The sequence below is a fragment of the Cetorhinus maximus genome, chromosome 17 (genome assembly GCF_964194155.1).
Source record: "Cetorhinus maximus chromosome 17, sCetMax3.hap1.1, whole genome shotgun sequence".
Classification (NCBI taxonomy): domain Eukaryota; kingdom Metazoa; phylum Chordata; class Chondrichthyes; order Lamniformes; family Cetorhinidae; genus Cetorhinus; species Cetorhinus maximus.
Genome location: NC_135895.1, coordinates 68,589,265 through 68,616,380, shown reverse-complemented (window position 1 = coordinate 68,616,380; position 27,116 = coordinate 68,589,265). Strand labels below are relative to the sequence as shown.

The 27,116-nt window shown below is 41.7% G+C and overlaps 1 protein-coding gene across 6 annotated transcripts in view; it reads right to left on the bottom strand.

The window, feature by feature from the left end:
- The window catches only part of tprb (translocated promoter region b, nuclear basket protein), a 112,993-nt gene that overhangs the window by 45,655 nt on the left and 40,222 nt on the right, over positions 1-27,116 (bottom strand). For all 6 annotated transcript variants that reach the window (XM_078561392.1, XM_078561394.1, XM_078561395.1 and 3 more), the window contains exons 23-33: positions 24,740-24,892; positions 22,067-22,183; positions 20,519-20,722; positions 19,072-19,256; positions 16,920-17,067; positions 16,402-16,539; positions 13,670-13,801; positions 13,030-13,160; positions 7,444-7,654; positions 5,635-5,781; positions 1,120-1,318 (exon numbers count right to left, since the gene is read on the bottom strand). In XM_078561392.1, coding sequence (XP_078417518.1) covers positions 1,120-1,318; positions 5,635-5,781; positions 7,444-7,654; positions 13,030-13,160; positions 13,670-13,801; positions 16,402-16,539; positions 16,920-17,067; positions 19,072-19,256; positions 20,519-20,722; positions 22,067-22,183; positions 24,740-24,892 — 1,765 coding nt within the window. The remainder of the gene's footprint in view (positions 1-1,119; positions 1,319-5,634; positions 5,782-7,443; positions 7,655-13,029; positions 13,161-13,669; positions 13,802-16,401; positions 16,540-16,919; positions 17,068-19,071; positions 19,257-20,518; positions 20,723-22,066; positions 22,184-24,739; positions 24,893-27,116) is intronic.

Genomic DNA, 27,116 nt, shown 5'->3' with positions numbered 1-27,116 from the left:
GAGTATGTAACCTAGGGCGGATGTGTAGCCCATCACCTTCCTGTCCACCTCAGCTATTTCCCATAGTAGCAGGTAGGTAAGGCATCAGCCAGTCCACCCTTCGGCCTATCAAAGCCTTTAACTGGCCAAAGGCCCGTTTCCACCTCTGCTGCAATAACACATAGCTGAGGAAGGCTGAACAAAGGTGTCCAGCCCGCGACTTCAACCTCTCAGGTGAAAAGGGGAACATACCTTGCGCCCATTGGAGACACTCCTCTCCACCCCAAGACAATACCACTCCCCACTTTGTGACTTCTTCTCAGCCTCCAAAGCTGGCCCCTCAACCTTCCTAGGGTCCTCAGTCCTTCCCCAACCAAAAACCCAGACTTATTTTAGTCTGGAATCCATGGTGTCTTGCTTCTCAGGACTGCTTGTGGTCCCAGCAGCAGTCATCACTGGGATCTGGCATTGGCCAGCAGCTCTCAAGGGCAAGACTTGTTTTCCAAGTGGCACACATCCCACGATTACCTTAAGGCCATCCTCCAGCATATTATCGCTGTGGGTCAGCCTTTTTAAGTCAGTCAGTTCGCAACCAACTTCTCTACAAGGGGAGCAAGCAATGTGCGCCCTTTAAAATTCAGCGTTAGGTTTCTTTCAACTTAATTTTTGATCATCGTATTTCGGTCCTTCCATACTTCCACAAAGGCTGCCAATGGATTCAGGTGTCTTTTGAGGGGCTAAGAGAAATTACGACATCCTATTCTGCCACTTCTTTTTAAATTTCATTTACACACAACTTTCCACTGTGCACCAGGGTACTCCCTGTGCCAAACTCGATCTACAAGTGCAGCAGAGAAGCTCAAGTACACTCTACACAATGATACAAACTGAGGGAAGGGGAGGAAACATTCGAGAAACAAAACTAAAAAAAAGTGCTAAGTTTTATCTTTTTTCAGCATTTCAGTTTTGAATTTAACATCTAAATTTGCAGCCATTAAATGTTGGCTCCTGATTTAAATGTAAAAAAACCAGCAATTTCACACCATGAGAAATCATGGGTACAAGTTTAAACTCTACGTGTCTCTTGTTCTACTTTCTCAATCATTACGTAATGGATTTGTGAAAGTACAAATGGCTGACCAGCTAGCTGTGTTATCTTCTGTTTGGCTACCAATATTGCTTTCTTGGTCTTCTCTTCCTTCTCCAGAATCTGCTGTCGAAGCTGTTCTTCAAGGTTTGCTTTTTCCTGCACTTCCTGTCGCAAGCGGGAAAGTTCACTGTGCAACTGGGAAACTTCATCTTGCAATTTTTTCACTTCAGATTCCTTCTCACTAACAGACTATTTTAAAAGGAAAAACAATTACTGAAAGCAAAAGTTTTACTTATTTAATGACATGTTGCCCCCAGAAATTCTGGGTTGTATTGGTTAAGGACACATCAACACTAAAATGGAGACAAAATAATAATACAATAATAGATTTGCTGACAAATCATGTCAATCAACTTTGTCAATTAGTTTACAACAGACCTAGATATTGAGGCAAAGAAACATCATGGTGGAAAGCTTTGGGAAACACAGGTCCAAAGTCATCTGTTCCTCCAAGTATGCTGCACTTATCAAGTCAGGTCTCAAATTACCCACCCTACAAGAAATCCAATTTGTTTTTGAATAGATTAATATCTGCTTCCACCGTCCCAATTAAAATTCAGTGAGTGAGTGTTGAATAACGTTTTCACAGATTAGCATTGAATTTAACCCATCTTCAAGGACAGGTCATGTCCACTGGTTCTACTGCTCTGTACATGAAATTGCTGGCTATGGTCTACAGTATAGACTCTTTAGAGTCCTATATACAACAGTCATAGCACCTCTGAAGCTTCACATTACCCATTATAATATGTGCAATTTACATAATTGGACATCATTCTGGTTGGTCTCTTCTATCCTTTCAATAACTGCAATACTACAATAACCAGAGCTATAAATATTCTAACTGCAGTCCAATGATTTAAGTATTTTGCCTCAATATTGGTCTCAATGTATCCCAACATGAGATTTGTTTTACTCACCGTCACCGAGCATTGTTGCAAGAGCTTCAATTTATTGACCCCAGATCTCTCAATCTTCATGCATAATATTTTCTTTCCAGTTAAGTAATAGTCCCTTCCTTTATTTTTTGGCCACATTTCCCCAATTCCCAAGTACACTTAAATTCCTCTAGAATTTATCTTGTCCAGCTTTGGAGTTACAATGTACAAAAAAAGTTGTTTTTTGTACAAAATCTTAATGCAACAACCTTTTTGTACAGTCATGAATGCGATGTGGACATTACTGACAATGCCAGCATTTGTTGTCCATCCCCAATTACCCTTTAGATGGTGGTGAGCCACGTTCTTGAACTACTGCACTCCGTGTGGTGTTGGTAAACCCAATGCTATAAAGGTAGTTCCAGGACTTTTACCCAGCCACTGTGTAGGAGCAGCAATATAGTCCCAAGTCAGGATGTGTGGGTTGGAGGGGAACTTGCAACTGGTGGTTTTCCCATGCATCTCCTACTCTTGCCCTTCTAGGTGGTAGAGGTCATGGGTTTATAAGGTGCTGTCAAAGGAGCCTTAGTGAGTTACTCTATTGCTTCTTGTAGTTGGTACACTGCTGCCACCGTATGTTGGTGATGGAAGGAGCCAAAGTTTAAGCTGGTAGATGGGGTGCCGATCATGCAAGCTTTGTCCTGGATGGTGTCTAGCTTGAGTGTTGCAGGAGCTGCACTCATCCAGGCAAATGGGAAGTATTCCATCACGCACCTGACTTGTCTTGTAGATGGTGGACAGGCTCTGGGAAGTCAGGAGGAGGTGAGTTACTCACCACAGGATTCCTAGCCTCTGACCTGCTCTTGTAAGCACAGTTTTTATATAGCTGGTCCAGCTCTGTTTCAGGGCAATAAGAACCTCCAGGATGTTGGTGTTATTAGACATGGAACTCCAGGATTTTGAGCCAGCAAAGAATAACAATATAATTCCAAGTCAATATTGATTGGAGGTGGTGGCATTCAAATGCACCCTGCTGTCCTTGTGTTCCTAAGACAGGTCATGAGTTTGGGAGTTGTTGTTGAAGCAGCCTTGGCAAATTACTTCAACTTGTAGATAGTACACTACCAACATTGTGTGCCATTGGTGATGTGAGTGAATGGTTAAAAATGCTGATCAAGTGAACTGTATCCCAATTACTCAGCATAAAATACCCAGCCTCTGACCTGCTTTTATAACTACAGTATTGAAATGGCTGACCCAGTTAATTTCTAGTCAATGGTGACCCCCTAAGGTGTTTACGATAGAGGATTCAGCAATAACTGTCACAAGCAGTTTTTGTTAGAGATGGTCACTGCTTTGCACAAATGTCACTTTCCAATTATGAACTCAAGCTGAATGTTGTCCAGGTCTTGCTGAATCCAGGCTTGGACTTCATAACTGAAGAGTTACAAATGCAACTGAACACTGAGCAATCAGCGAACACACCACTTCTGAGTTCATGAAGGAAAGGTCAGAATGAAGCAGCTAAAGATGGTTGGGCTGAAGGTACTACCTGAGAATTCCTGTAGTGATGCCCTCAGGCTAAGATGAATGGCCTCCAACAACCACAACCATCTTCCTTTGTACTAGATATAATTCAAACCAGTGGAGTGTTTCCCCCCTCCCAGATTCCCACCGAATTGAATATTACTCAGGCTCCTTTATGTCACACTTGGTAAAATGTTGCATTCTTGTGCAGGGCAGTCACAGAAATCACAGTGCAGAAGAGGCCCTTCGGCCCATCGAGTCTGCACCGACACGTGAGAAACATCTGACCTACCTAATCCCATTTACCAGCACTTGGCCCATAGCTTTGAATGTTATGGCGTGCCAAGTGCTCATCCAGATACTTTTTAAAAGGATGTGAGGCAACCCACCTCCACCATCCTCCCAGGCAGTGCAGTCCAGACCGTCACCACCCTCTGGGTAAAAAAGTTTTTCTTCACATCCCCCCTAAACCTCCTGCCCCTCACCTTGAACTTATGTCCCCTTGTGACTGACCCTTCAACTAAGGGGAACAGCTGCTCCCTATCCACCCTGTCCATGCCCCTCATAATCTTGTACACCTCGATCAGGTCGTCCCTCAGTCTTCTCTGCTCTAACGAAAACAACCCAAGTCTATCCAACCTCTCTTCATAACTTAAATGTTTCATCCCAGGAAACATCCTGGTGAATCTCCTCTGAACCCCCTCCAGTGCAATCACATCCTTCCCATAATGTGGCGACCAGAACTGCACACAGTACTCCAACTGTGACCTCACCAAGGTTCTATACAACTCCAACATGATCTCCCTACTTTTGTAATCTATGCCTCAATTGATAAAGGCAAGTGTCCCATATGCCTTTTTCACCACCCCACTAACCTGCCCCTCCGCCTTCAGAGATCTATGGACACACACGGCAAGGTCCCTTTGTTCCTCAGAACTTCCTAGTGTCATGCCATTCATTGAATACTTCCTTGTCAAATTACTCCTTCCAAAGTGTATAACCTCACATTTTTCAGGGTTAAATTCCATCTGCCACTTATCTGCCCATTTGACCATCCCATCTATATCTTCCTGCAGCCCAAGACACTCAACCTCTGTCGCTCTTCATTTCTTAAATTCAGCTCTTTAGTAAACATTTGGACCAAGGGTATAATGAGGTTTGGAGCTAAATGGTCCTGCTAGAAATGAAACCAAGCAGCTAAGGTTATTGTTGAGCAAGTGCCACTTGCTAGCACTGTAGACAGCACCTTCCATCACTTTGCTAATGATTGAGAGTTGACTAATGAGACTATAACTATCCATGTTGGATTTGTCCTTTGCGGACAGAACATACTTGAGCAATTTTTCACTCTTTTGGGTAGATGCCAGCATAGTAGATGTACTGGCAGAGTTTGGCGAGGAGCATCGCTAGTTCTGGAGAGCAAGTCTGCAGCACTACAGACAGAATGCTGTGACCAGTACCTTCAATTGTTTCTTTATATCATGTGGAGTGAAACAAATTGGCTGAAGACTGGTGGGGTGTAGTCTAGTTGGTTCTCGAGAGATCATCAAAATGGATTGTTTCACTAGGCAGCTCTGGCTGAAGATGGCAGCAAAAGTCTAGCCTTTTGCACTCAAATGTTGGGCTCCCCCATCACTGAGAATGGGGATTTGAGATTCCTGGTCAAATGGCAGTCAGGTTAAAAAACAAACCTTTTAAAAGTGCATACTATAATTCAAGAACAAGTCAGTCTAACCATAAACATGATTGCTGATGCAATAAAAATAATCGGTGATTAGAGACTGTTATTTTCAAGTTGTTCCCTTCAGGCAATTGAATCTTTTCACATTTACAATGCAGTCATATGGTTGTCATTCTAGATATTGCATTGCAATTTGTTCTTCACATGCCATTTTCAAGTTCACTTGGGGCCTTAAGGTGGCAGTGAGCACTTGCAGTGCAGATGCCGGAGCACTTAAATTATTTGTGACAGAACAGATCATATCTGGTCCTTGACTACCAAAGCAAGTTTGAAGTTGACACACACATATGCAAAAGCAGAACAAATTTTGCATTTACATTTGTTCATTAATTGAATAATTTCATTTCTTGTGATCTCACCTTCTGCAGGGCTTCGGCCTGAGACTCTAGTGCCTTAGCTCTGGATTCAGACTGAGCCAGTGTTTCTTGCAATTCCTGAGTGGCTTGAGCTGAGGACTGCTCTGCTTGCTGCTCTGCTGTATGTTGAGAGGATGTCTCAGCCACCATCTGCGAGAAAAAAGTTTGAACAAAAATGAGAAGGTTGGGCATGTGCTACTTGAAACAGCAAGCTGCATCTTTGCTTTTCAAGGAAATAAGCTGCCTAACATGCAAGAGAATGGCCAAGCAGTAACAAAGTTGGGCGAGATTAACCTTAGGGTAGGAGTAGGATTAAATACAGGTGTAAACAACTCAGCATTAAATAAGAGTACATGAACTGGTATGAGAAAGTTAAGAGGTTGCAGAAACAAGGAAGGCACTATCAGCACAAATACTTCAATTCGGCACCTTAGGGAAAATGGTGCCAACAGAGGGCAGTCAAGACAAAGTGATGAGGAAATGGACTCTCAGAATATCACATGTATCATGAATTTTGGGAAAGTTAAAGTTCATGTTGCGTTCTGCTTGAGACACAGCACTGAAGCTGTCATGTCTGGAGGTGAAGGTGGATTCAGGAACTGTTTGGGGGGCTGTTTATTAAAAAGGCAGAGATTAGATGATGCAGCAGCATTGGAAGTAAACAGGTTACCTTGGTGATGGATAGGGCATGGGGTTTGAAACTCACCTTGGGATCATACTAGGGAGCATAATTGCACAATACTGGGTTCAACCTCAGTAGCAAACAAGGACCATGGAAGCTAGCAAGGTTTGGAGATTTTGAAGGCACTTGATGGCTTGTTATCTTGCTGATGCAGTTAAAGTTCCGAATTATCCAACAATTAATCCTCAACAATGCAACAGATGTTGCGGCAGTTATGGAGTTAGGTGTTATACATTTGAAGGATTATCCAGATGTATATTTTCAAATATTTGAGGTTCTTCACTGTCTCTACAGATTATCAATAATTGTTAATTGCTGCATCTTTCCCCTCATTAACAAGGTCAGGATTGTAATATGTTTAAACGGATAGGTACAAGAAACTATGTTGTAAATTGGAATAAAAAGGCCCGACTTGTTCATATCCCCTATCAGGTTGAAGAAGAATACAGTTGGGAAGTTGCTTCTGAACCAAAACGTTGTAATTTTGAAATTAGTGAAAAAGGTACATACAGAAGGCACGATTATTGAATTTCAAATGGCAGTTTGTGTACTATTCACACTCCAGCCCTATCATGAAGCAACAAACCATTTTTTCCATAAAACCAGGTAGCATTTAAATTTTCCTTCTTTGATCTTTGCGAGTGAAGTTTTTATGGGTCAAAGAAACCACTTACCACAAAACAAGCTTAGAAAAACATTTAAATAAATACAATAGGTTAGCAACAGCTCACCCTGACTTTGGGCATGAGGCTGTGTTCCGAAGTAGATGTTGTCAAAACATGTTATTTTTTTTTTAAAAAAAAATCAATACCTATAACACAATCCAGAGAATATTAAAGTTCCAAATTTTTAAGACCAACATGGAAAAACATTTGCGCTAATTAAGTCGATAAATATAAAGAACAGAAAAGGCTGGAAATATTTAGCAGATCAGGCAGCAGTGGAGAAAGTTAATTTTTCAGGTCGACGATCTTTCATCAAATTCATTCAGGTCTTCAACCTGCAGTGTTAACTGTTTCTCTTGCCAAAGATGCTGCCTGACTTAAATATTCCCAGCATTTTTTTGCCCACCTCATTTCATTTCCAGCAGCTGCAGTACTGTTTTTTTATTTGAGCAAGGCACACATTACCTTATCATACTGTGCCTTCAGTTCCTCATATTGAGTCTTGTATCTACGGCCAATTTTTTTAACCTGGGTGATAGTTTTATTCTTCTCCTGAATATCTGACACCCTCGCCAACATCTCTTGTTTCAGCTTATCCCGATCAACGGTCACTCTCGTGAGTTCAGCCTTCAAAGTCTGAACATCCCGCTGTGATACAGAGGACGATGCATTTAGTCTGTAAACAAGACAGCATTGAAGAGCTAGCATTAAGGAGCTTTTTAAAATTTTACAACACAATATTTAAATTGTCTTGTCCAGATCTTGCTGCATTACAACATTGACAGAGCTGAAAATTGAATGTACTAAGTTATTCTTTTGAAATGAAATTCAAGTAAATCGGAGGGAAAAATGCTTTATGCGGTAATTGTTTAACTTTGCATCCTTTGCAAATGCATAAACAAGTGCAACAGGGAATGTAGAATCCTAAACACAATTAAGTGGTATGTAATCACACAATTTACAAGTAGCACAATTAAGTACCTATGATATACTTTTCTGGCCCAGCTTTCATAGGAGAAATATGAATATTCTTTCAATACTGAAAAGATTTTAGTGGTTAAGTTTAAAATTGACCTGATACAAATATTTGAGTAAGGAACATTAAAATTGTTTTATCACTTTATGGAATATACCAACCAATAGAACTGAGAAAGCATTGTGCACATAGAAGCAATATTATCTTTATGATTCAACTGCCCTCTAGTTTTCAAAGATGGACACCAATAAGATATTTAAAAATGAATTTCAATGTAATTAATTAATTAGAAGGCAGTTAAAACAATCTGATGGGGAAACAATGTAATTGGTAAACAATGTGATCATAGTGTAGTCAATAACACTGAAAAAAGATGTGTCACAAAGGATTAGCAAGATACAAGACTAGCAAAGTCATGGTAAGTCATTGTGGCTGGTGTTCCAGTACTAACAACCGTTATCCAGATGGGTTAGGAGTGAAAGTGAAGTCCCTATTTCTCTTCTGAAGCAGTATCTGGTCATCCTTTTGATAGCATTTCCATTCAGATGATTAAAATGTGGTATGAAAAGTTCGTTCATTCCATATTTTTTGCATGGTGTCCTGATGTAACATTTATCACAGAAATTGTGACATGTACAAGCTGATGGTTGAATTGGGAGGTATTTTAAGAGATAAGCTTTATGAAATCAGGGATAAACAAAGGTGAAGCATAATAATTGCCAACTTATGACACATAGGGGAGGCAGTGGCATAGTAATATTGTCACTGGACTAGTAATCCAAAGGCCCAAGGTAATGGTCTAGGGAACCAGGTTCAAACCCACCATGGCAGAATGTGAAATTTGAATTCATTGCCAATTGTCGTAAATCTGGTTCACTAATGTGAAATCTGCCACCCTACCTGGTCTGGTTTACATATGACACCGGATGCACAGCAATGTGGTTGACTCTTAAATGCCTTCTGAAATGGCCAAGCAAGCTACTCAGTTGCATCAAACTGCTAAAAATTCCAATGAAAAGGAATAAAACAGAACAGACCACCCAGTACCCGGAAATGACAACAGCAAACAGAGCCCCGTCAACTCTGCAATTCCTCCTTACCAACATCTGGGGGCTGTGCCAAAATTGGGAGAGCCATCCCAGACTAATCAAGCAACAGCCTGACTGTCAGTAAAGTATGATTCCGTGAATATGTCCCATCATCACCACCATCCCTGGGCATGTACTGTTCCACCGCAAGGACAGGCTCAGCAGAGGTGGTATACAGTCAGGAGTCTTAAACATAGACACTGGGCCACAAATCTCATGGCATCTGTTCAAACATGGGCCCTGCCCTCAGCTGATGAATCAGTACTCCATTTTGAACACCACTGAGAAAGTACTCACGGCAGCAAGGGCGCAGAATGTACTCTGGGTGGAAGACTTCAATGTCCATCACCAAGAGTGGCTCGGTAGCACCGCCATTGAGAGTTGGCCGAGTCTTAAAGGACATAGCTGCTACACTGGGTCCACAGCAGGTGGGGAGGGAACCAAAAGGGGAAAACATACTTCACCTCATCCTCACCAACCTGTCTGCCACGTATGCATCCATCCCTGACATTATCAATAGGAGTGACCACTACACAGTCCTCATGGAGATGAAGCTCCATCTTCACATGGAGGATACCCCTCATGTTGTTGAGTGCCACTACCACCATGCTAAATGGGATAGATTTCAAACAGATCTAGCAAATTAAGACTGGGAAACCATGAGGCACTGTCAGCAGCAGAATTGCACTCAACCACAATCCATAAACTCATGGCCTAGCCTATCCCCCAATCTACCATTACCACCAAGACAAGTGATCACCCCTGGTTCAATGAAGAGTGCAGGTGGGCATGCTAGGAGCAGCACAAGCACACTTAAATATGAAGTATCAACCTGGTGAAGCTACAACACAAGACTACTTGCATAGCAAGTGACAGACAGAGCCAAGCAATTTCACAACCAACAGATCAGACACAAGGTCTGCAGTCCTGCCACATCCAGTCATGAACAGTGGTGGACAAGTAAACATCTCACTCCACAAATAGCCCCATCCCCAACAATGGAGAAGCCCAGCACATCAGCGCAAAAGATAAGGCTGAAGCATTTGCAACAATCTTCAGCCAAAAGTGCTGAGTGGATGATTCATCTCGGTCCCCAGCACAGATGTCAGTCTTCAGTCAATTCAATTCACTCCATATGATGCCAAGAAACAGCTGAAGGCACTGGGTACTGCAAAGTCTATGGGCCCTGACAATATTCCTACAATTGTACTGAAGACTTTTGCTCCAGAACTTGCCCCTGGCCAAGCTGTTCCAGTACAGCTACAACACTGGCATCTAGCCAACAATGTGGAAAATTGCCCAGCCATGTCCTGTATACAGAAAGCAGGACAAATCCAACCTGGCTAATTACCACCCCAATCTATCCTCAATCATCAGTAAAGTGATGGAAGGGGTCATCAACAGTGCTACCAAGCAGCACTTGCTTAGCAATAACCACCGGACCCCGATGGAACCCAAACTCAGTGTCACTCAGTTCCTGACCTCATTACAGGCTTGGTTCAAACAAGAAGAGCTGAACTCCAGAGGCGAGGTGAGGTAAGAGTGACCACCCTTGACAGAGTGTGGTATCAAGGAGCCCTAGCAATACTGGAGTCAATGGGAATCAGGGGGAGAATTCTCTACTTGCTGGAGTCATACCTAGCACAAAAGGAAGATGGTTGTGGTTGTTGGAGGTCAATCATCTCAGTTCCAGGACATCACTGCAGGAGTTCCTCAGGGTAGTGTCCTAGGCTCAACCATCTTCAGCTGCTTTGTCAATGACCTTCCTCCCATCATAAGGCCAGAAGTGGGGATGTTCGCTGATGATTGCACAGTGTTCGACACCATTTGTGACTCATCAGAAACTGACGCAGTCCATGTCCAAATGCAGCAAGGCCTGGATGATATCCAGGCTTAGGCTAACCAGTGGCAAGCAACATTTACACTACACAAGTGCCAGGCAATGACCATCTCTAACAAGAGAACCTAACCATCACCCTTAATGGCATTACCATTTTTGAATTCACCACATCAACATCCTGGGGGTTACCATTGACCAGAAACTGAACTAGACTAGCCATATAAATACTGCGACTACAAGAACAGGTCAAAGGCTAGGAATCCTGAAGTGAGTAGCTCACCTCCCCCAGAGCCTGTCCATCATCTACAAGGCACAAGTCAGGAGTGTGATGGAATACTCCCCACTTGCCTGGATGAGTGCAGCTCCAACAACACTCATTATTCAGATTTGACACTATGCAGGCCAAAGCAGCATGCTCTGTTGGCACCCCATCCACAAACATCCAGTCCCTCCACCATTGACAGTGGCAGCAATGCACAAGATGCAGTGCAGGTCCTTGGACATCACCTTTCAAACCCACAACCGCTTCCATCTAGAAGGACAAGGGCAACAGGCAAATGGGAACACTGCCACCTGGAAGCTCCCCTCCAAGCCACTCATCATCCTGACTTGGAAATATATCGCCGTTCCTTCACTGTCACTGGGTCAAAATCCTGGAACTGCCTCCCTAACAGCACTGTAGGTGTATCTATACCACATGGACTGCAGCAGTTTAACAAGGCAATTCACTACCACCTTCTCAAGGAAACTAGAGATGGACAATAAATACTGGCCTAGCCAGTGATGCCAACATCCCATGAATGAATAAAAAAGGTAGATACTTGATTTCTCCATCATGTGGTATCATTTTTAGATGTTCATTTAAATATAATAGGAAAATTTGCTTATGCAATTCATGTTATGGCTTCAAAGAACATTCTATCAGCATAGAAGGCTTTTAGAAAAATTGATTGTTGTATGCGTGTAAGATCATTGGAGAACATCAAATTATGAATGTTACATAATGCAGCATGTGCATTACAATGAAGTTTTTCTAAACTAACCTTTGAAAAAATCTGTTCGCTGTCTCCTGTTATGAGCTGGTTAAAGAATTAAATGCCTGTTTGTTTTAATGAATCTGAAATTTGATTTTTATAATATTACGGTATGCAAGTCATTTTTGTATTGTGAAACTACTCATTCAATTCAAAGATTACTTCTGTTATCTTTATAGCAAAAATGATTGAGGGGCAGATGAAACTGGTGTCAGGTTAGTCTCTAATGGGAATGTGGGGGTTGGTCACAATAATGTCTCAATTTCATAATGTGTAAATTGGAATCTGGTGCTAAAGAGTTATGTGGCAGCGAATGAAAATCGACAAAAGCCATAATGGAAGAGAAAAGCCAGAAAAATTTGCCCAAGTAAACAGAGGGGAACAAAGCAACAAAGACATGTGCAGGAACATTGCAGAATAGTTTCAACGGTGGTACAAAACATCTTTTGAGTAAAGGCCATAATGCTGTATATTAACATATGCTGTTAACTTCAAACTCTGTACCTATCTTTACTATTACAGTGAGACTGGCCAGTATTGAATATGAGCAAACTGAACAGATCTTTGCCTACTACAGAGATAATTTTTAACTCCAAATCAGAACTTTATCTTTATTTTGATGTTGCGGAAGAAGTAAATGCAAGGCACCATCACCAACTGAAATCTAAAATATTTTGCACACAAAGTAATATTGATCTATTTCAGTCAGTTGTTCTGTCACTTACAGAATACAACTAAAACATTTGTACTGTAGGGTAAACTACAAATGCTTATCAAGCCTGCACATTCATGCAGTTGGCAAACTTGCTCCATCACAAAGCATGACACTAAAAACAAAATGGAAATCTTCAAGGCAGGAAACATTTGACTATGAAGTCAGATTCTCCACAGATACTGCCTGACCTGATGAGCAGAGATTTTTTTCTATTTTTTTTTAGATTTCCTGCATGTGATACTTAGATTTTGGAATATTACTCTGCCTTCTCTCTAATCCCCACTTATTTGGTTTAGGTAATTGAAGCAGCCAATAAGCCATCAATATTCTTCATTTTACAGGTATAAAGTATTGCTATTAGTTTTGCTTTGACCCACGTATACACATTCCACATTTACCGAGCAAGTTCAGTCTTTAGCTTCCCAGTTTCTTCAGTCAGTTGTTGAATGCGTTTGGTATTTGTATCTTTCTCTGATAACAGCTTCTTATACTCATCAGGATCAGTCTCTTTCTGCTGGCTGATTAATTGCTAAAATACAAAAGCAACCACAAAATTGCTTTTAGCAATGATCAATGCTAGTTTCTCCTGAATATAGAGATTATAAAGCTTTAATTTTAAAAAGTAACAGTTGGCTAGTACAGCATTAACTTTTGAAAAAATAGCAATGATAACTTGAAGCATAAATTTAAAGAAAGAAAAGATTTGAAATGGACGAGCAAGCAGTTAAACTAAGTAGCAGAGGTTAAGTTCCAAGAACATTGAGGGAAAGGAAAGTTTATGAACACTTGGAGAGAAAATTATGGACAACTGGGCAGCATAGATGGATAGGACCAATTTGTTTACTTCAGGCCCAGAAGTCTTTGTGGCAACTGCAAATCTTAAGGAGTGGTTCATTTTGGTTTGATCAAGTACAATTTAGTACCAACTACTGCCATAGCTAGAAAGAGGGCAAATGAACAGCAGACAAACAGAAAATCCATTGAGGTTTGAAATTGACTGTGCATACCGAACAAATAAGAAAATCTACCCCATTATACCTGAGCACGCGCCTTCCAGCGTTTGAGATCCTCATCAAGCAATTTCTTCTCCGCTTGCAACATGCCACTTTTCTCACTAAGCTCAGTATTGGACTCCTGAAGAGGTAGGATATCTGACTCCAACTTACAAATCTATAGATTTGAACAATATTATGAACAAAAATCAGCTAAAATACAAATTGAATATTCAAGTTACCACATCACACACAAAAACGACAATTTCTCCAAGAAAATTTTACATGCAAGCTAGCTTAAAGATGTAACACTTTCAGTACAGCAAAACGAAATATTATTGAAAACTTGAGTTAGTACTCCAACAAAAAAATGTACTTTAAATCAACACTTTCAAAAGATTATAGATGGCAACAAACTGTAGAAGGACTGGAAAAAAAATGGCAAACAAAAAATGCTGGAAAAAGTCAAGATCTGACTGCATCTGTGGAGGGAAAGACAGAGTTAACGTTTCGAGTCCGTACGACTCTTCTTCAGGGCAAGTCATACGGACTCGAAACATTAACTCTGTCTTTCCCTCCACAAATGTCAGGCCTGTTGAGTTTTTCCAGCATTTTTTGTTTTTGCTTCAGATTTCCAGCATCCGCAGTATTTTGCCTTTGTTATAGAAAAAAAATGATTGTGCTCTGTCTGCCCAATCCTACAAAATCAAATCATATTTTTTCACTATCCAGTATGGTGTTCAGTGAATACATGTAAGGAAGGTTCAGATTTGGGTTTCCAATTTTGCACAAGGCAATTAAACTGGATATAATTGGATGAAATTTTGGACTGCTAATAAGCTAACAGCTAATTGCATCCTTGGGTCTGATTCATATTTAAACTGCAGTCCAGAAAAGTGTTGCATTGTTTGACATTAAAATGAGACCTCATCAATCTGTTCACCGTTGTGCAAGTCAGGGCACTATTTGAAATGGAAGCACAAAGTTCTTCCTCTGTGCTGCTGAACGTTTCTCACAATACAATAGAAGACAGAATAATTAACTGTTAATGTTATTTTCTCGTTGCACTGTGTACGAAATGATTGGCCTTTTTGAATATGTGAGGGATTCAAAATTGGCTTAGTTGTAGGAGGCAGAGGGTGATGACAGAAAGATGCTTTAGTGACTGGAAGCCAGTGTCCAGTGGCATACCACAGGGATCTGTGCTCGGTCCCCTATTATTCCTCATTTATATAAACGACATAGATGACTATGGAAGGAGTAATTTGACAAGGAAGTATTCAATGAATGGCATGACACTAGGAAGTTCTGAGGAACAAAGGGACCTTGCCGTGTGTATCCATAGATCTCTGAAGGCGGAGGGGCAGGTTAGTGGGGTGGTGAAAAGGCATATGGGACACTTGCCTTTATCAATTGAGGCATAGATTACAAAAGTAGGGAGGTCATGTTGGAGTTGCATAGAACCTTGGTGAGGGCACAGTTGGAGTAGTGTGCGCAGATCTGGTCACCACATTATAGGAAGGATGTGATTGCACTGAAGGGTGCAAAGGAGATTCACCAGGATGTTTCCTGGGATGAAACATTTAAGTTATGAAGAGAGGTTGGATAGAATTGGGTTGTTCTTGTCGGAGCAGAGAAGACTGAGGGGCAACCTGATCGAGGTATACAAGATTATGAGGGGCATGGACAGGGTGGATAGGGAGCAGCTGTTCCCCTTAGCTGAAGGGTCAGTCACAAGGGTACATAAGTTCAAGGTGAAGGGCAGGAGGTTTAGTGGGGGATGTGAGGAAAAACTTTTTTACTCAGGAGGGTGGTGATGGTCTGGAATGCGCTGCCTGGGAGGGTGGTGGAGGCGGGTTGCCTCATATCCTTTAAAAAGTACCTGGATGAGCACTTGGCAGGTCATAACATTCAAAGCTACGGGCCAAGTGCTGGTAAATGTGATTAGGTAGGTAGGTCAGGTGTTTCTCACGTGTCAGTGCAGACTCGATGGGCCAAAGGGCCTCTTCTGCACTGCGATTTTGTGAATATAAAGCACTTTTGGGGACAAAGAACTTGAGAAGGCTTTCTACAAATGCAAATTTTCCTTTTATACCTTATTTAAAAGAAATATTATAACCAGTGATGTTTGACAGTGACAAATTGTTACATGGCTTCATTAGTTCCCCAGCTTACATCAAACACCTAGTTGCGCCAATTATGATACTGCTACATTGTGCTTCAAAACTCGAACAAAAAATTAATCGAACCTGCAGATGAGGCTCAAGTGCTGAGGCTCAAATTAAGGGAAAGCACACAAGATCAGAAGAAGTGCCATACATTCAACAAATCAAATTATGTCAGGTCATGTATTCACACCCAGAATGCTGTTCATGTACATAACTATATTTTGGTTAGGAAAAAACTAGGTAATAGCAACGTGAATTAGTGTGTAAGAAAATATTCTGCTGCATCTATTGTGTGCCAACAATGTTTGGTCCATTTAAAGGTGAAAGCATTCACTCAAACTCAATCTTTTGTCTGGTTGATAAAACTGCTGCATAGCATAAACATCAAGCCAGTACAAACAAATTTATTAGGTGGGGATGGTAGTATAAGATCGACATGGCAGGATTGTATTGGCTACCCATTTTACAGCCAGCCTTTTTTTTTTAAAAACTTTCTATTCATTTCAAAATTACCAATTTACAATTAATTCCCATAATTATGGAAATCTAATAAATTTCCATTCTATACAAAAAAATGCACTCAGTCCTTTAAACTAGAAAGAATATAGACCTTTGCTCGCGACTGCTGGAGTTCTTGCTCCAACCTTTCTTTTTCATCTCTCAGCATCTTATTGGTCTCAATTAGAACATTCATGGTCTCAGTTTTCTTCATCAGCTCATCGTGTTGGGCCAGTGTTTTGGCAGTTACCTGAAAGGAATTCAAGCCAACAACCGAGTACCTGATCAACAAATTGTTGAATTTTCTTGTTGAAAATAAAAACTATACTTTAAATTCAGTAAATAAAGAACTGCTCAAATTCATTACTGTATTAAAATCTTACTGAGCAGAAGTAGTTAAAGTAAATTTGTTTAAATGTACACAATAGATTTCAATTAATACATGTGCTGGACAAAAGCCAAGTTCATCAGTATCACATTTGGAATGCCAGGGGCTTGACAATAGTTTCCATCTTCGTGGTTTACAAGTAATGCCACTCATTTTTAAATAAGTTCTGTATTCCTATCCTTTAGATCAAGATCTTCAGTACACAATAAAAGCAATAAAGCAATTAAAGTTAGTGTATTTACCTGCACTTTTTCCCTTTCAGAGTTGAGGCTTTCCTGCACTTCCTTCAATTCTCTCTCTAAATTTTCCACTCGCTGGCGATAGCGCAGTGACTCAACTTGGGCAACTTCAAACCTCGTTTCTGCAATTTCTCTTTCTCGTCGGACAAATCTATGACACAGATAATTGGAGAAAACATTAAACATTTTAAATCCTTTCCAGGCATTGGTTTTGCTTTAGCATCTTTTAACCTCCATTATGATTTAGTTTAGGTAAATGCATGATGACTATATCCAACTACTGACAAACAGCATTACCAACTGAAAATCTGCTTGACATTCCACACAAGTTGATGGTCCCTGCTACACGTTTAGTGATGTTAAAAGCAATCTGTTGCAGAATTTTAAAATAGCATAGCTAGACCAAATGTCTGGCAGGCAAGAAGGTGGGAGGAGAGAGGGGACACCTGAAGGACACCTATGGGGGAGCAGAGGGATGCTTACAGGAAGGAGCACAGAGATGAATACCAGAAAGCCAGGGACCTTTAAGCCCGTGGAAAATCTAGGTTCAGATAGAGACACAAGAAGTTTTCACAATATTGACAAATTAAGTGGGCTTAGTCCAAGTATCACCCAATTCACAGCATTCATGCTTTACTCCTAAAGGGGAGCACAGAGCCTCAGAACAGATGTGGAGGGTAAAGTAAAATTGGGAATTTAAGGAGGTGCCGTAGCAGGAGGCTGAAGATAGAGGGTGCTGTAGGGTTGACAGTGGTTGGAGGCAGGGATCAGGAAGACTTCCAAGTGACTTAAACAGGAAGTTGAAAATTTTAAATATCAATTATTCGGGGAAAAGGGATGTATATCAGGGAAAATGGCAGTGTAACTGGGCTATTAGCAAGAGGTCAAGGCTCATGGGAACATCCCACCATGGCAGCTGGTAGAATTTAAATGCAGCTAATTAATAAAATCAATTTAAAACTAGTCACTAATGGTGCTATGAAACGATCATAATTGTCATAAAAACCCATCTGGCTCACTCAAGTCCTTTAGGGGAGGAAAGCCACCATCATTATGAAGTCTAGCTTATGTAATTCCAGACACACAACAGTGTGCTTGACTCTTAACTGCTCTCCGAAATGGCTTGGTAAGCCACTCAGTTCAAGGTCAGATAGGGATAGACAACAAATGCTGGCATTGCCAGTGGTGCCCACATTCCATAAAATAATTTTTTAAAAAGCACAGGGATGATGGAGGAAGATAGGATACAAACAGAGTTTAGTATGAGTTATGTGCATAGAAGATGGATAAGAGGCCAGCCAGTAAAGCATGAGAATGGTTAATTCTGCAGGTGACAGAAGTATATAATAGCATTTTGGTGGCCAATGGGCATGGTAGTGGCAGGAGATGTTACAGCAGAAGGAGGTGGTCTGTGCAATGGATCAATCAGGGTAGAATAGAATGCCTAGAGTGCTTGCAGCCTTGCTCAGGCTGAGACAATGGCAGGGCAGAGGATGGAATCAGTGGCAAGGGTTTATATTTTGTGTCAAGGGCTAAGGGCAATGGATCCAATCTTCCCAATATTTAACGGGAGGAAGTTATGATTCATTGAAGTCTGGATGTCAGACAAGCAGTGGGTCTAAGATGTAGTGGAATGGGAGAACTGGATCATTTGCATACATGTGGATCCTGATCCCACATCTAATAATCATCTCACCTAGAGGCAACACGCAGATTGGAGAGGATGCCAAATCTTTGTGGGGCTTGCAGAAGTAGCTGCATTTAGTTGGTTAGTTATAGCACATTGAAAAGAAATTGTGAAAACTGCATAACAAAATAGATCTGTATTTCCACAGTAATAATTGTCAAACAAATATTTAGTATAAAACTGACATTCGTTCATCCACCTAATCTAGGGATAACCATGGGATCTATTAACTAATTTCGTCAAAATAGAAAAAGCTTCAGTAGTGCTACTGAAATTGTGCTAACAATTCATTTTCTCACTCTTACCTCTCCCTGCCACCATTTCTTCTGCGAAGTAAGTTTTCTTCAAAGGCCATATGAATTAATTTTGAATAAAATGGAACGAAGGCAAATTAAAAAGAAAGGCAAACAGTTGACATTTTTGACTTGTACTATTTCAAATGAATATGACGAAAGTCACTTTAGTTACCTCAGAATTTCAAGTAGCTGTTCCTGGGACTTTCCCTCCTCATTAAAAGAGATATTTAAGGAGCTTTGACTTGCTTCCTGCACAGTGGTTACCATCTTATTACTAAGGCTCTCCACTTGCTCAAGCAACAGTTTGTTCTGTTTCTGTAGGTCCTCACAACGTGTTGCCAACTTAGAAATTTCATCCTATTCAAAATTTAAAGAAAACATTAATAGCTTTTAATGGAAACTTGGATTTCTCCATTTTCAATTTAACTCTTTATAAAGTACTGTTCAGTTTATATATTCTTAACCAATTGCAATGAAGAAATAGCAATAGCCCAAGTCAGGATAGCATGGCAACTGGCATTATGTCACTTACACCTGCTGCCCTTGTTCTTCTAGATGGTCCTAATTAAGGGCTTGGGGTGAAGTAGCTTTTTGTTAAAAAAAGAGTTGCTGCAGTGCATTCTGTAGATTAGGAGTATACTGCAGCCACGAAAGAAGCTTCACATTTATATAGCTCATTTCATGACCAATAAAAATGTTACAGCCACTGAAGTAACTTAAGGATAGTCACTGTTGTAATGCTGGAAAGGCATGAATGCTTCATCCCAGTTTCTAGCTGATGGCAAGCCCCAGGAAGTTGCTGGTGGGAAACTCAAGTGATGGTAATGCCACTGAATCTCTAGGAACGGTGGGGTTATGATTTCATCTGAAGTGGTCATTGTAGGCATCTGGCCTAAGTTACTTGCGACTTGCCAGTCCAAACCTGGATGTCTTAAGTTTGGACTACAGCTGTATTTGGGTCTCAAGTCAATTGGTTCTCGAATGCAACACAGTTAAACAGGTTATTGGTGAAGGGTATGTCACTTTTTAAGCACTGCTGACTCTTTTCATTGGTTGGCTGATGTTTGAGTAGGTTGGTGGGATAGCAATTATGAGAGTTGCATTGTCCTCTTTTCTGGTGAGCAAAACAGTTTGCACAACGTCAGGTAGATACCAGTATTGTCACTGGACTGGAATGGCTTAGTTAAGGGTGTGGCTAGTTCTGCAGCATAGCTCAACAGCAGCACAGCTAAAATAATCAGGGCCTGTGCTGTGCACAATGCTTCCTGTGCTACATTTTGGAGTAAGCCATTCAAACTGTGCCACTAGGGCTTATGCGGAACAAGTGCAAACAAAAGAAACGTTATAACCAAAAGAGAAAAACTTCAGATGATATAAAATTGCACTATTCATCATGTGGAGAGGATAAATAGAACAGAGGATTCAAATAAAAGTAATGTGAAATTAAATCAAGTGACACACCCAAAATTATACTTAAAGTTCTATAGGCATTGTTTATCACGATGTTTTAGAGGTTCCCTTTTAGAAGCAAAAGGGAGAGCTTGAAACACATTCTTCGAACTAGATGGATATGCAGACTGGAAATAGAATTTACATGCAACTACCAAAAATATAGATACCTTCAATATTCTCTCAAGATCATCCTTAGCTGTCTTACACTCCAACATCTGTGTTTCAGCCTTCTGAGCAGCATCTTCCAACTTCTGTCGTACCTGGGAGTTCATGGATACTTGCTCTTTAGCTATCTGCAGTGCTTCAACATCGGCAGCATGCAGCATCAGCTCTCGCTCATACTTATTCTGTGCTTCAGAGGCCATCCTTGCCTAAGAGGAAAGAGACCTTTTTGACATTTTAAAATTTCCATGAAGGTGTCTCATCAGTTTTAATTGAAAGAGTTTAAAAATGTCAATTTTTTTCATAAGTATGAAAGTCACATTTTCAGACATTGTACCACACTTGTTATTAACAATTGAAAACAAACATTTACAGCATAGAAAAAGAGCTATACCACCTTTCTGCTCTTGATCCATGGCCCTTGTCGGTGACATCACTTCAAATGCTAAAATACGATGAGGATTTATGCATCCACCACCCTTTAAGGCAGCGAAATCCAGCCCCTCAACCAATGGGGAATAAAATTACTCCAACTCTCCTCTCATCCTTCTAGCAATAACTTTAAACCTATAACCCTCAAGGGAGAATTGGTCCCTCCTGTGCACTTTATTTAGGCCCCTTAAATTTTACACATCAATTAAATCTTTACTCAGTCTCTTGTGTTCCAAAGAAAACCCAGCTATCTAATCTTCTCATATCTAAAACTCACCATTCCTGACAACATCCTTGTAAATTTCCTCTTAACCCTCCATGATGCAATCACATCCTTCCTGTAACATGACAACCAGAACTGTACTCAAGCTGTGGTCTGGTGTTTTATTCATTCTAGCAGAATGGTCTTACACTCTAGGCCTTGGCCAATCAAGGGAAGTATGCCCTTCTTGATCATCTTATCCACATGTCCTATGACATTCCAGGTTCTGCGGATATGCACTCCAAGATCCCTCTGTTCCTTCACTCTTCAGAATCCTACTTCTTATTGTGTATTCTCTTGCCTTGTTTGGCCTCCCCAAATGCATTCCCACACTTCTTTGAATGCAATTCCATCTGCCATTTTTCTGCCCATCTGCCTAGTCCATTGACATCTTCTTGCAGTCCACAGATTTCTTTTTATCTCAGCCAATTTTTGAATTATTACGCAAACTTAAACATGCCCCTTATATTTAAAGCTAAATTATTGATATATAGCAGAAATAGCAGGAGACCCAGTATTGAGCCCTCCAGAATCCTACTTAGGTGTTTTTATTGCTGGAAAGCTGTACTATCAATCATAATCCTCGCTTTCTGCCAGGGTCAGTTTTGGATCTAATTTGTCACTTTCCTTAGATCCTACAAGCATTCAATTTCCTGCCCAGTAAATTGTGCTGCATCTACTACTTTGGATAATTTTGCCTCCTACAGATGGATCCTAGATTGCCTCAAAACAGGTCCAGAAGTTACAGGGTATTGCACTAACACACAAGAACTCATCGCATTAATCATCCACCACTCATACAACACTGGAACAAAGCAGACCCTGTAAACTCATCACTTCTCATTATAGCTGTACAAACCTGTTCTTGACAGTCAGCCCTTGCTTGCTGTTCATTGGTTGCAGCAGCAGCAGCTCGCTGAACAGCATCTTGAAGTTCAGCTTGGAGACTGTTCAAATTCCTCCTTAGTTCAGATGTCTGCAAATTTTATTTAAACAAAATACTGCATCAGAACAAAGTTACATGAACTCTAACAAATCCACAATATTCCAGTCTTATAAGGGTTATTCCGATTATAATGGTAAAACAGCATAAGCAGCAAGTGATAGATAGGGCTAAGCGATCCCACAACCAACGGGTCAGATCTAAGTTCTGCAGTCCTGCCACATCCAGTCGTGAATGGTGGTGAACAATTAAACAACTGACTGGAGAAGGAGACTCCACAAATATCCCTTTCGGCAATGATGGAGGAACCCAGCACCTCAGCGCAAAAGCTAAGGCTGAAGTATTTGCTACAATCTTCAGCCAGAAGTGCCAAGTGGATGATCCATCTCAGCCTCCTCTGAAGGTCCCCAGCACTACAGACCCCGGTCTTCAGTCAATTCAGTTCACCCTATTCAGTGCACCGCACGTGTTATCAAGAAACGGCTGAAGGCACTGGATATTGCAAAGGCTATGGGCCCTGACAATATTCCGGTAATAGTACCGAAGACTTGTACTCCAGAACTTGTCACGCCACTAGCCAAGCTGTTCCAGTACAACACTAGCATCCACCTGGCTATGTGGAAAACTGCCCAGGTGTGCCCTGTACACAAAAAGCAGCACAAATCCAACCCAGCCAATTGCCACCCTAGTCTACTCTTGATCACCAGTAAAGTAATGGAAGGGGTCATCAACAGTGCTATCAAGCGGCACTTGCGTAGGTCAGAGGCTAGGAATCATGTGAGAAGTAACTCACCTCCTGACTCCCCAAAGCCTGTCCACCATCTACAAGGAACAAGTCAGGAGTGTGGTGGAATACTCCCTACTTGCCTGGATGAGTGCAGCTCCCACAACAGTCAAGAAGCTTGACACCGTCCAGGACAACGCAGCCTGTTTGATTGCCACCACATCGACAAACATTCACTCCCTCCAACACCGACACACAGTAGTAGTGTGCGCCATCTGCAGGGATTCATCAAGGCTCCTTAGACAGCACCTTCCAAACCCACGACCACTACCATCTAGAAGGACAAGGGCATCAGACAGATGGGAACACTACCACCTAGAAGTTCCCCTCCAAGTCACTCACCATCCTGACTTGAAAACATATCGTCGTTCCTTCACCGTCGCTGGGTCAAAATCCAGCACTGTTGGTGTACCTACACCACATGGACTGCAATGGGGTTCAGGAAGGCAGCTCACCACCACCCTCTCAAGGGCAACTAGGGATGTGCAATAAATGCTGGCCCAGCCAGTGAAGCCCACATCCCGTGAATGAATTAGAAGTATGCAGTGCAATCATGATTTATACATTCAAAGACATGCCTCATCAGTAGGTGCAACTTCAAAGCAAATCCGTAACAGAGCACGTGACCAATTGTTCTGGTTCATAAGTAGCTAAATGCTAACATACATGTGCAGCAAACAGTTAGGAAGGCAAATGGTATGCTGGCCTTTATTGCAAGAGGATTTGAGTACAGGAGTCAAAGATGTATTGCTTCAATTGTATAGGACCTTGGTGAGGCCGCATCTGGAGTACTGCATGCAGTTTTGGTCCCCTTACCCAAGCAAGGATATACTTGCCATAGAGGGAGTCCAATAGAGATTCACCAGACTAATTTCTGGGGTGGCAAGACTATCTTAGGAGGAGTGATTGAGGAGACTGGGCCTGTTGAGTATCAAAAAATTAGATGTGATCTCATTCAAACATACAAATTTCTTGCAGGGCTTGACAGGGTAGATGCAGAAAGGGTATTTCCCCTGGCTGCGGTTCTAGCCAGGACTGAGGTTATGAAGAATTTCTTCATTCAGAAGGTAGGGAATCTTTAGAATTCCCTACCCCAGAGGGCGATGGAAGCTCAATCACTGAGCGTGTTCAAGACAGATGGGTAGACTTCTAGATATTCAAGGTGTTAACAAATATGGGGATAATGCAGGAAAAAGTTAGATGATCAGCCATGATCTGGTTGAATGGCCTTCACCTGCTCAGATGTTCCTAATTCAAAATTCACTCTTTCAAATTGGGAAAGTCTCTTGACTGTGTCCTCAAGCAATGGTATTCAACAAGTTAAGTCACAAATGTAAGAACCTAGGCTGGCTACTAATCTGTTTTTGTTCTCAAAAAAATAAAGTTGTGCATGTTTACCATTTCAGAAACACAGCTTGTTGCTGTCCAGTTTTAGCTCGGCCTAGTAAAACTCAATTTAAATGGTAGATTAACCAAGGTAAACAAAACAGAGTTGAACATCTGACCAATTTGCAATCATTATTTTAAATGGCATTGCCAAACAAGGTTATTTGCAAGACTGTACAAATCTTGCACAATCCTGTGTGTTTGCTAATTAGGTGAAGCCTAACACCATTTTTCAGAAGTTAGATAGTAAGGAAAGCAAGTTTTAAAAAAATCTAAGTAACAAAAGTTTGAAAATGAACACCTGTTTCCTCTTATAAAATATATCTATAAATAGACACAAGGCAACTTAGTGTTTTTATTACATTTGTCAATTAATTTCAAAGGTTATGTCTACCATTTCCAATAAAAAAAACCATTACCTGCTGCTCCAGGTTTTCTATAGCTTTCCGCTTCTCATCAGTGAGAGCTTGTTTCTCATTCTCAGCTTCCAACATACGCTTTTCTAACTGTCTCTGGTATTCTGCAGACTCTTTGAGGCGAGATTCTACAGCAGCCCGTACCTCTTCAGTCACCTGAGAAATGGATCAACAGTTCAATTATTCACACCATTTAGGTCATTTAAATGGGTGGTAAATTAATTTAAATTTTATGCACTGTTCCCACAGAATGCTAATAGCAATTTGAGTCTCAATGCCAATTTTGTGCAGAACCTGCTAATGTTAACAAAGTCATCCTTACATGGCACAACATGCAATCAATGAGCAACTTGAGCAGCAACTCTTAGACACTTCTTCCTACCTCCCACTGGACCATGACCCCACCACCAAGGATCAAGCCATTGCTTCCAAGGCTGTCACCGACCTTATCTCCTCTGGAGATCTTCCCTCCACAGCTTCCAACCTCAGTCTACCAACCCCACATAGCTCGCTTCTACCTCCTTCCCAAAATCCACAAACAGTACTGTCTTGGTAAACCAATCATGTCAGCCTGTTCCTGCCCTACGGAACTCATTTCTTCCTATCTTGACTCCGTTGTCTCTCCCCTTGTCTAGTTTCTTCCCACCTACATCCACGATTCCTCTGATACCCACGTCATATCAACAATTTCTAGTTCCCTGGTCCTAACCGCCTCTTCACAATGGACATCTAATCCCTCTACACCTGCATTCCCCACCAGAATGGTCTGAGGGCTCTCCGCTTCTTCCTTGAACAGAGGCCCGAACAACCCCAATCCTGCACTACTTTCCTCCACCTGGCTGAACTTGTTCTCTCACTGAACAATTTCTCCTTAAACTTGTCTCACTTCCTCCAAATAAAAGGTGTGGCTATGGGGATCCACATGGGTCCCCGTTATGCTTGTCTCTTTATGGGCTACATGGAACATTCCTTGTTCCAGTCCTACTCAGGCCCCCTCCCACAACTCTTTATTCGGTATATTAGTGACTGTTTCAGTGCCGCTTCATGCTCTTGTCTGGACCTGGAAAAAATTATCAATTTTGCTTCTAATTTCCACCCCTCCATCGCCTTCACATGGTCCATCTCCAACACTTCCCTTCCCTGACTCTGTCTCCATCTCTAGTGGTCGACTATCCATCAATATTCATTATTACAAGCCCACCGACTCCCACAGCTACCTCGACTACAGCTCGTCATACCCTGCTTCCTGTAAGGGCTCCATCCCATTCTTTCAGTTCCCTCGCCTCCGTCGCATCTGTTCCGATTATGCCACTTTCCAAAACGGCACTTCTGGCATGTCTTTCTTCTTTCATAACCGAGGTTGCCCCCCATTGTGGTTGACAGGGCCCCCAACCATGTCCAACCCATCTCCCGCACCTCTGCCCTCACACCTTCCCCTCCCTCCCAGGACCATGATAGGGGCCCCCTTGTCCTCACTTTTCATCCTACCAGCCTCCGCATTCAAAGGATCATCCTCCGCCATTTCCAGCATGATGCCACCACCAAACATCTTCCCCTCACTAACCCGTCATTCTGTAGGGACCGTTCCCTCCGAGACACCCTGGTTCACTCCTCCATCACCTCATCCCCTTCCCAAGGCACCTTTCCCATGCAATCACAGAAGGTGCAACACTTGCCCCTTTACCTCCTCCCCCTCCAAGGGCCAAAACACTCCTCTCAGGTGAAGCAGTGCTTCACTTGCACCTCCTTCAATTTGGTCTACTGCATCCGCTGCTCCCAATGTGGTCTCCTCTACATCAGGGAGACCAAACAGGCTGGGTGACCCAGACTTTCCAGTCACTTGCCATTTCAACACACCATCCTGCTCTCATGCCCACATGTCCATCCTTGGCCTGCTCCAATGTTCCAGTGAAGCCCAACATAAATTGAAGGAACAGCACCTCATCTTCCGAATAGGCACCTTACAGCCTTCTGGGCTTGACAGAGTTTAACAACTTCAGACCATGAACTCTCTCCTCCACCCCCACCCCACCTTTTTCTATATTCATTTGTATTTTTTTAGCCACTTATCTTTATTCATTTATCAGTGGTTTTATCCCCTTTTCTATCCTTTTTTCCCCCCACCACTGCCCCCTTCCCCACCAGGCCATCTGTTACTTGTTCCATGTTGTCCTTTCACACAATGCTATCCTGCTATAATCACATTCTGATTTTTTACCTTTATGCCACGATTAGCACCTCTTTTAGCACTGACCACTAGCATCAATACTCCATTTGTTCTTCAGTTCATGACATCTTTGTCAATCCCTCCTTTGCCCCCACCTATCACTGGCCTTCTAGGAGATCTTCCCTCCACAGCTTCCAACCTCAGTCTCCCAAC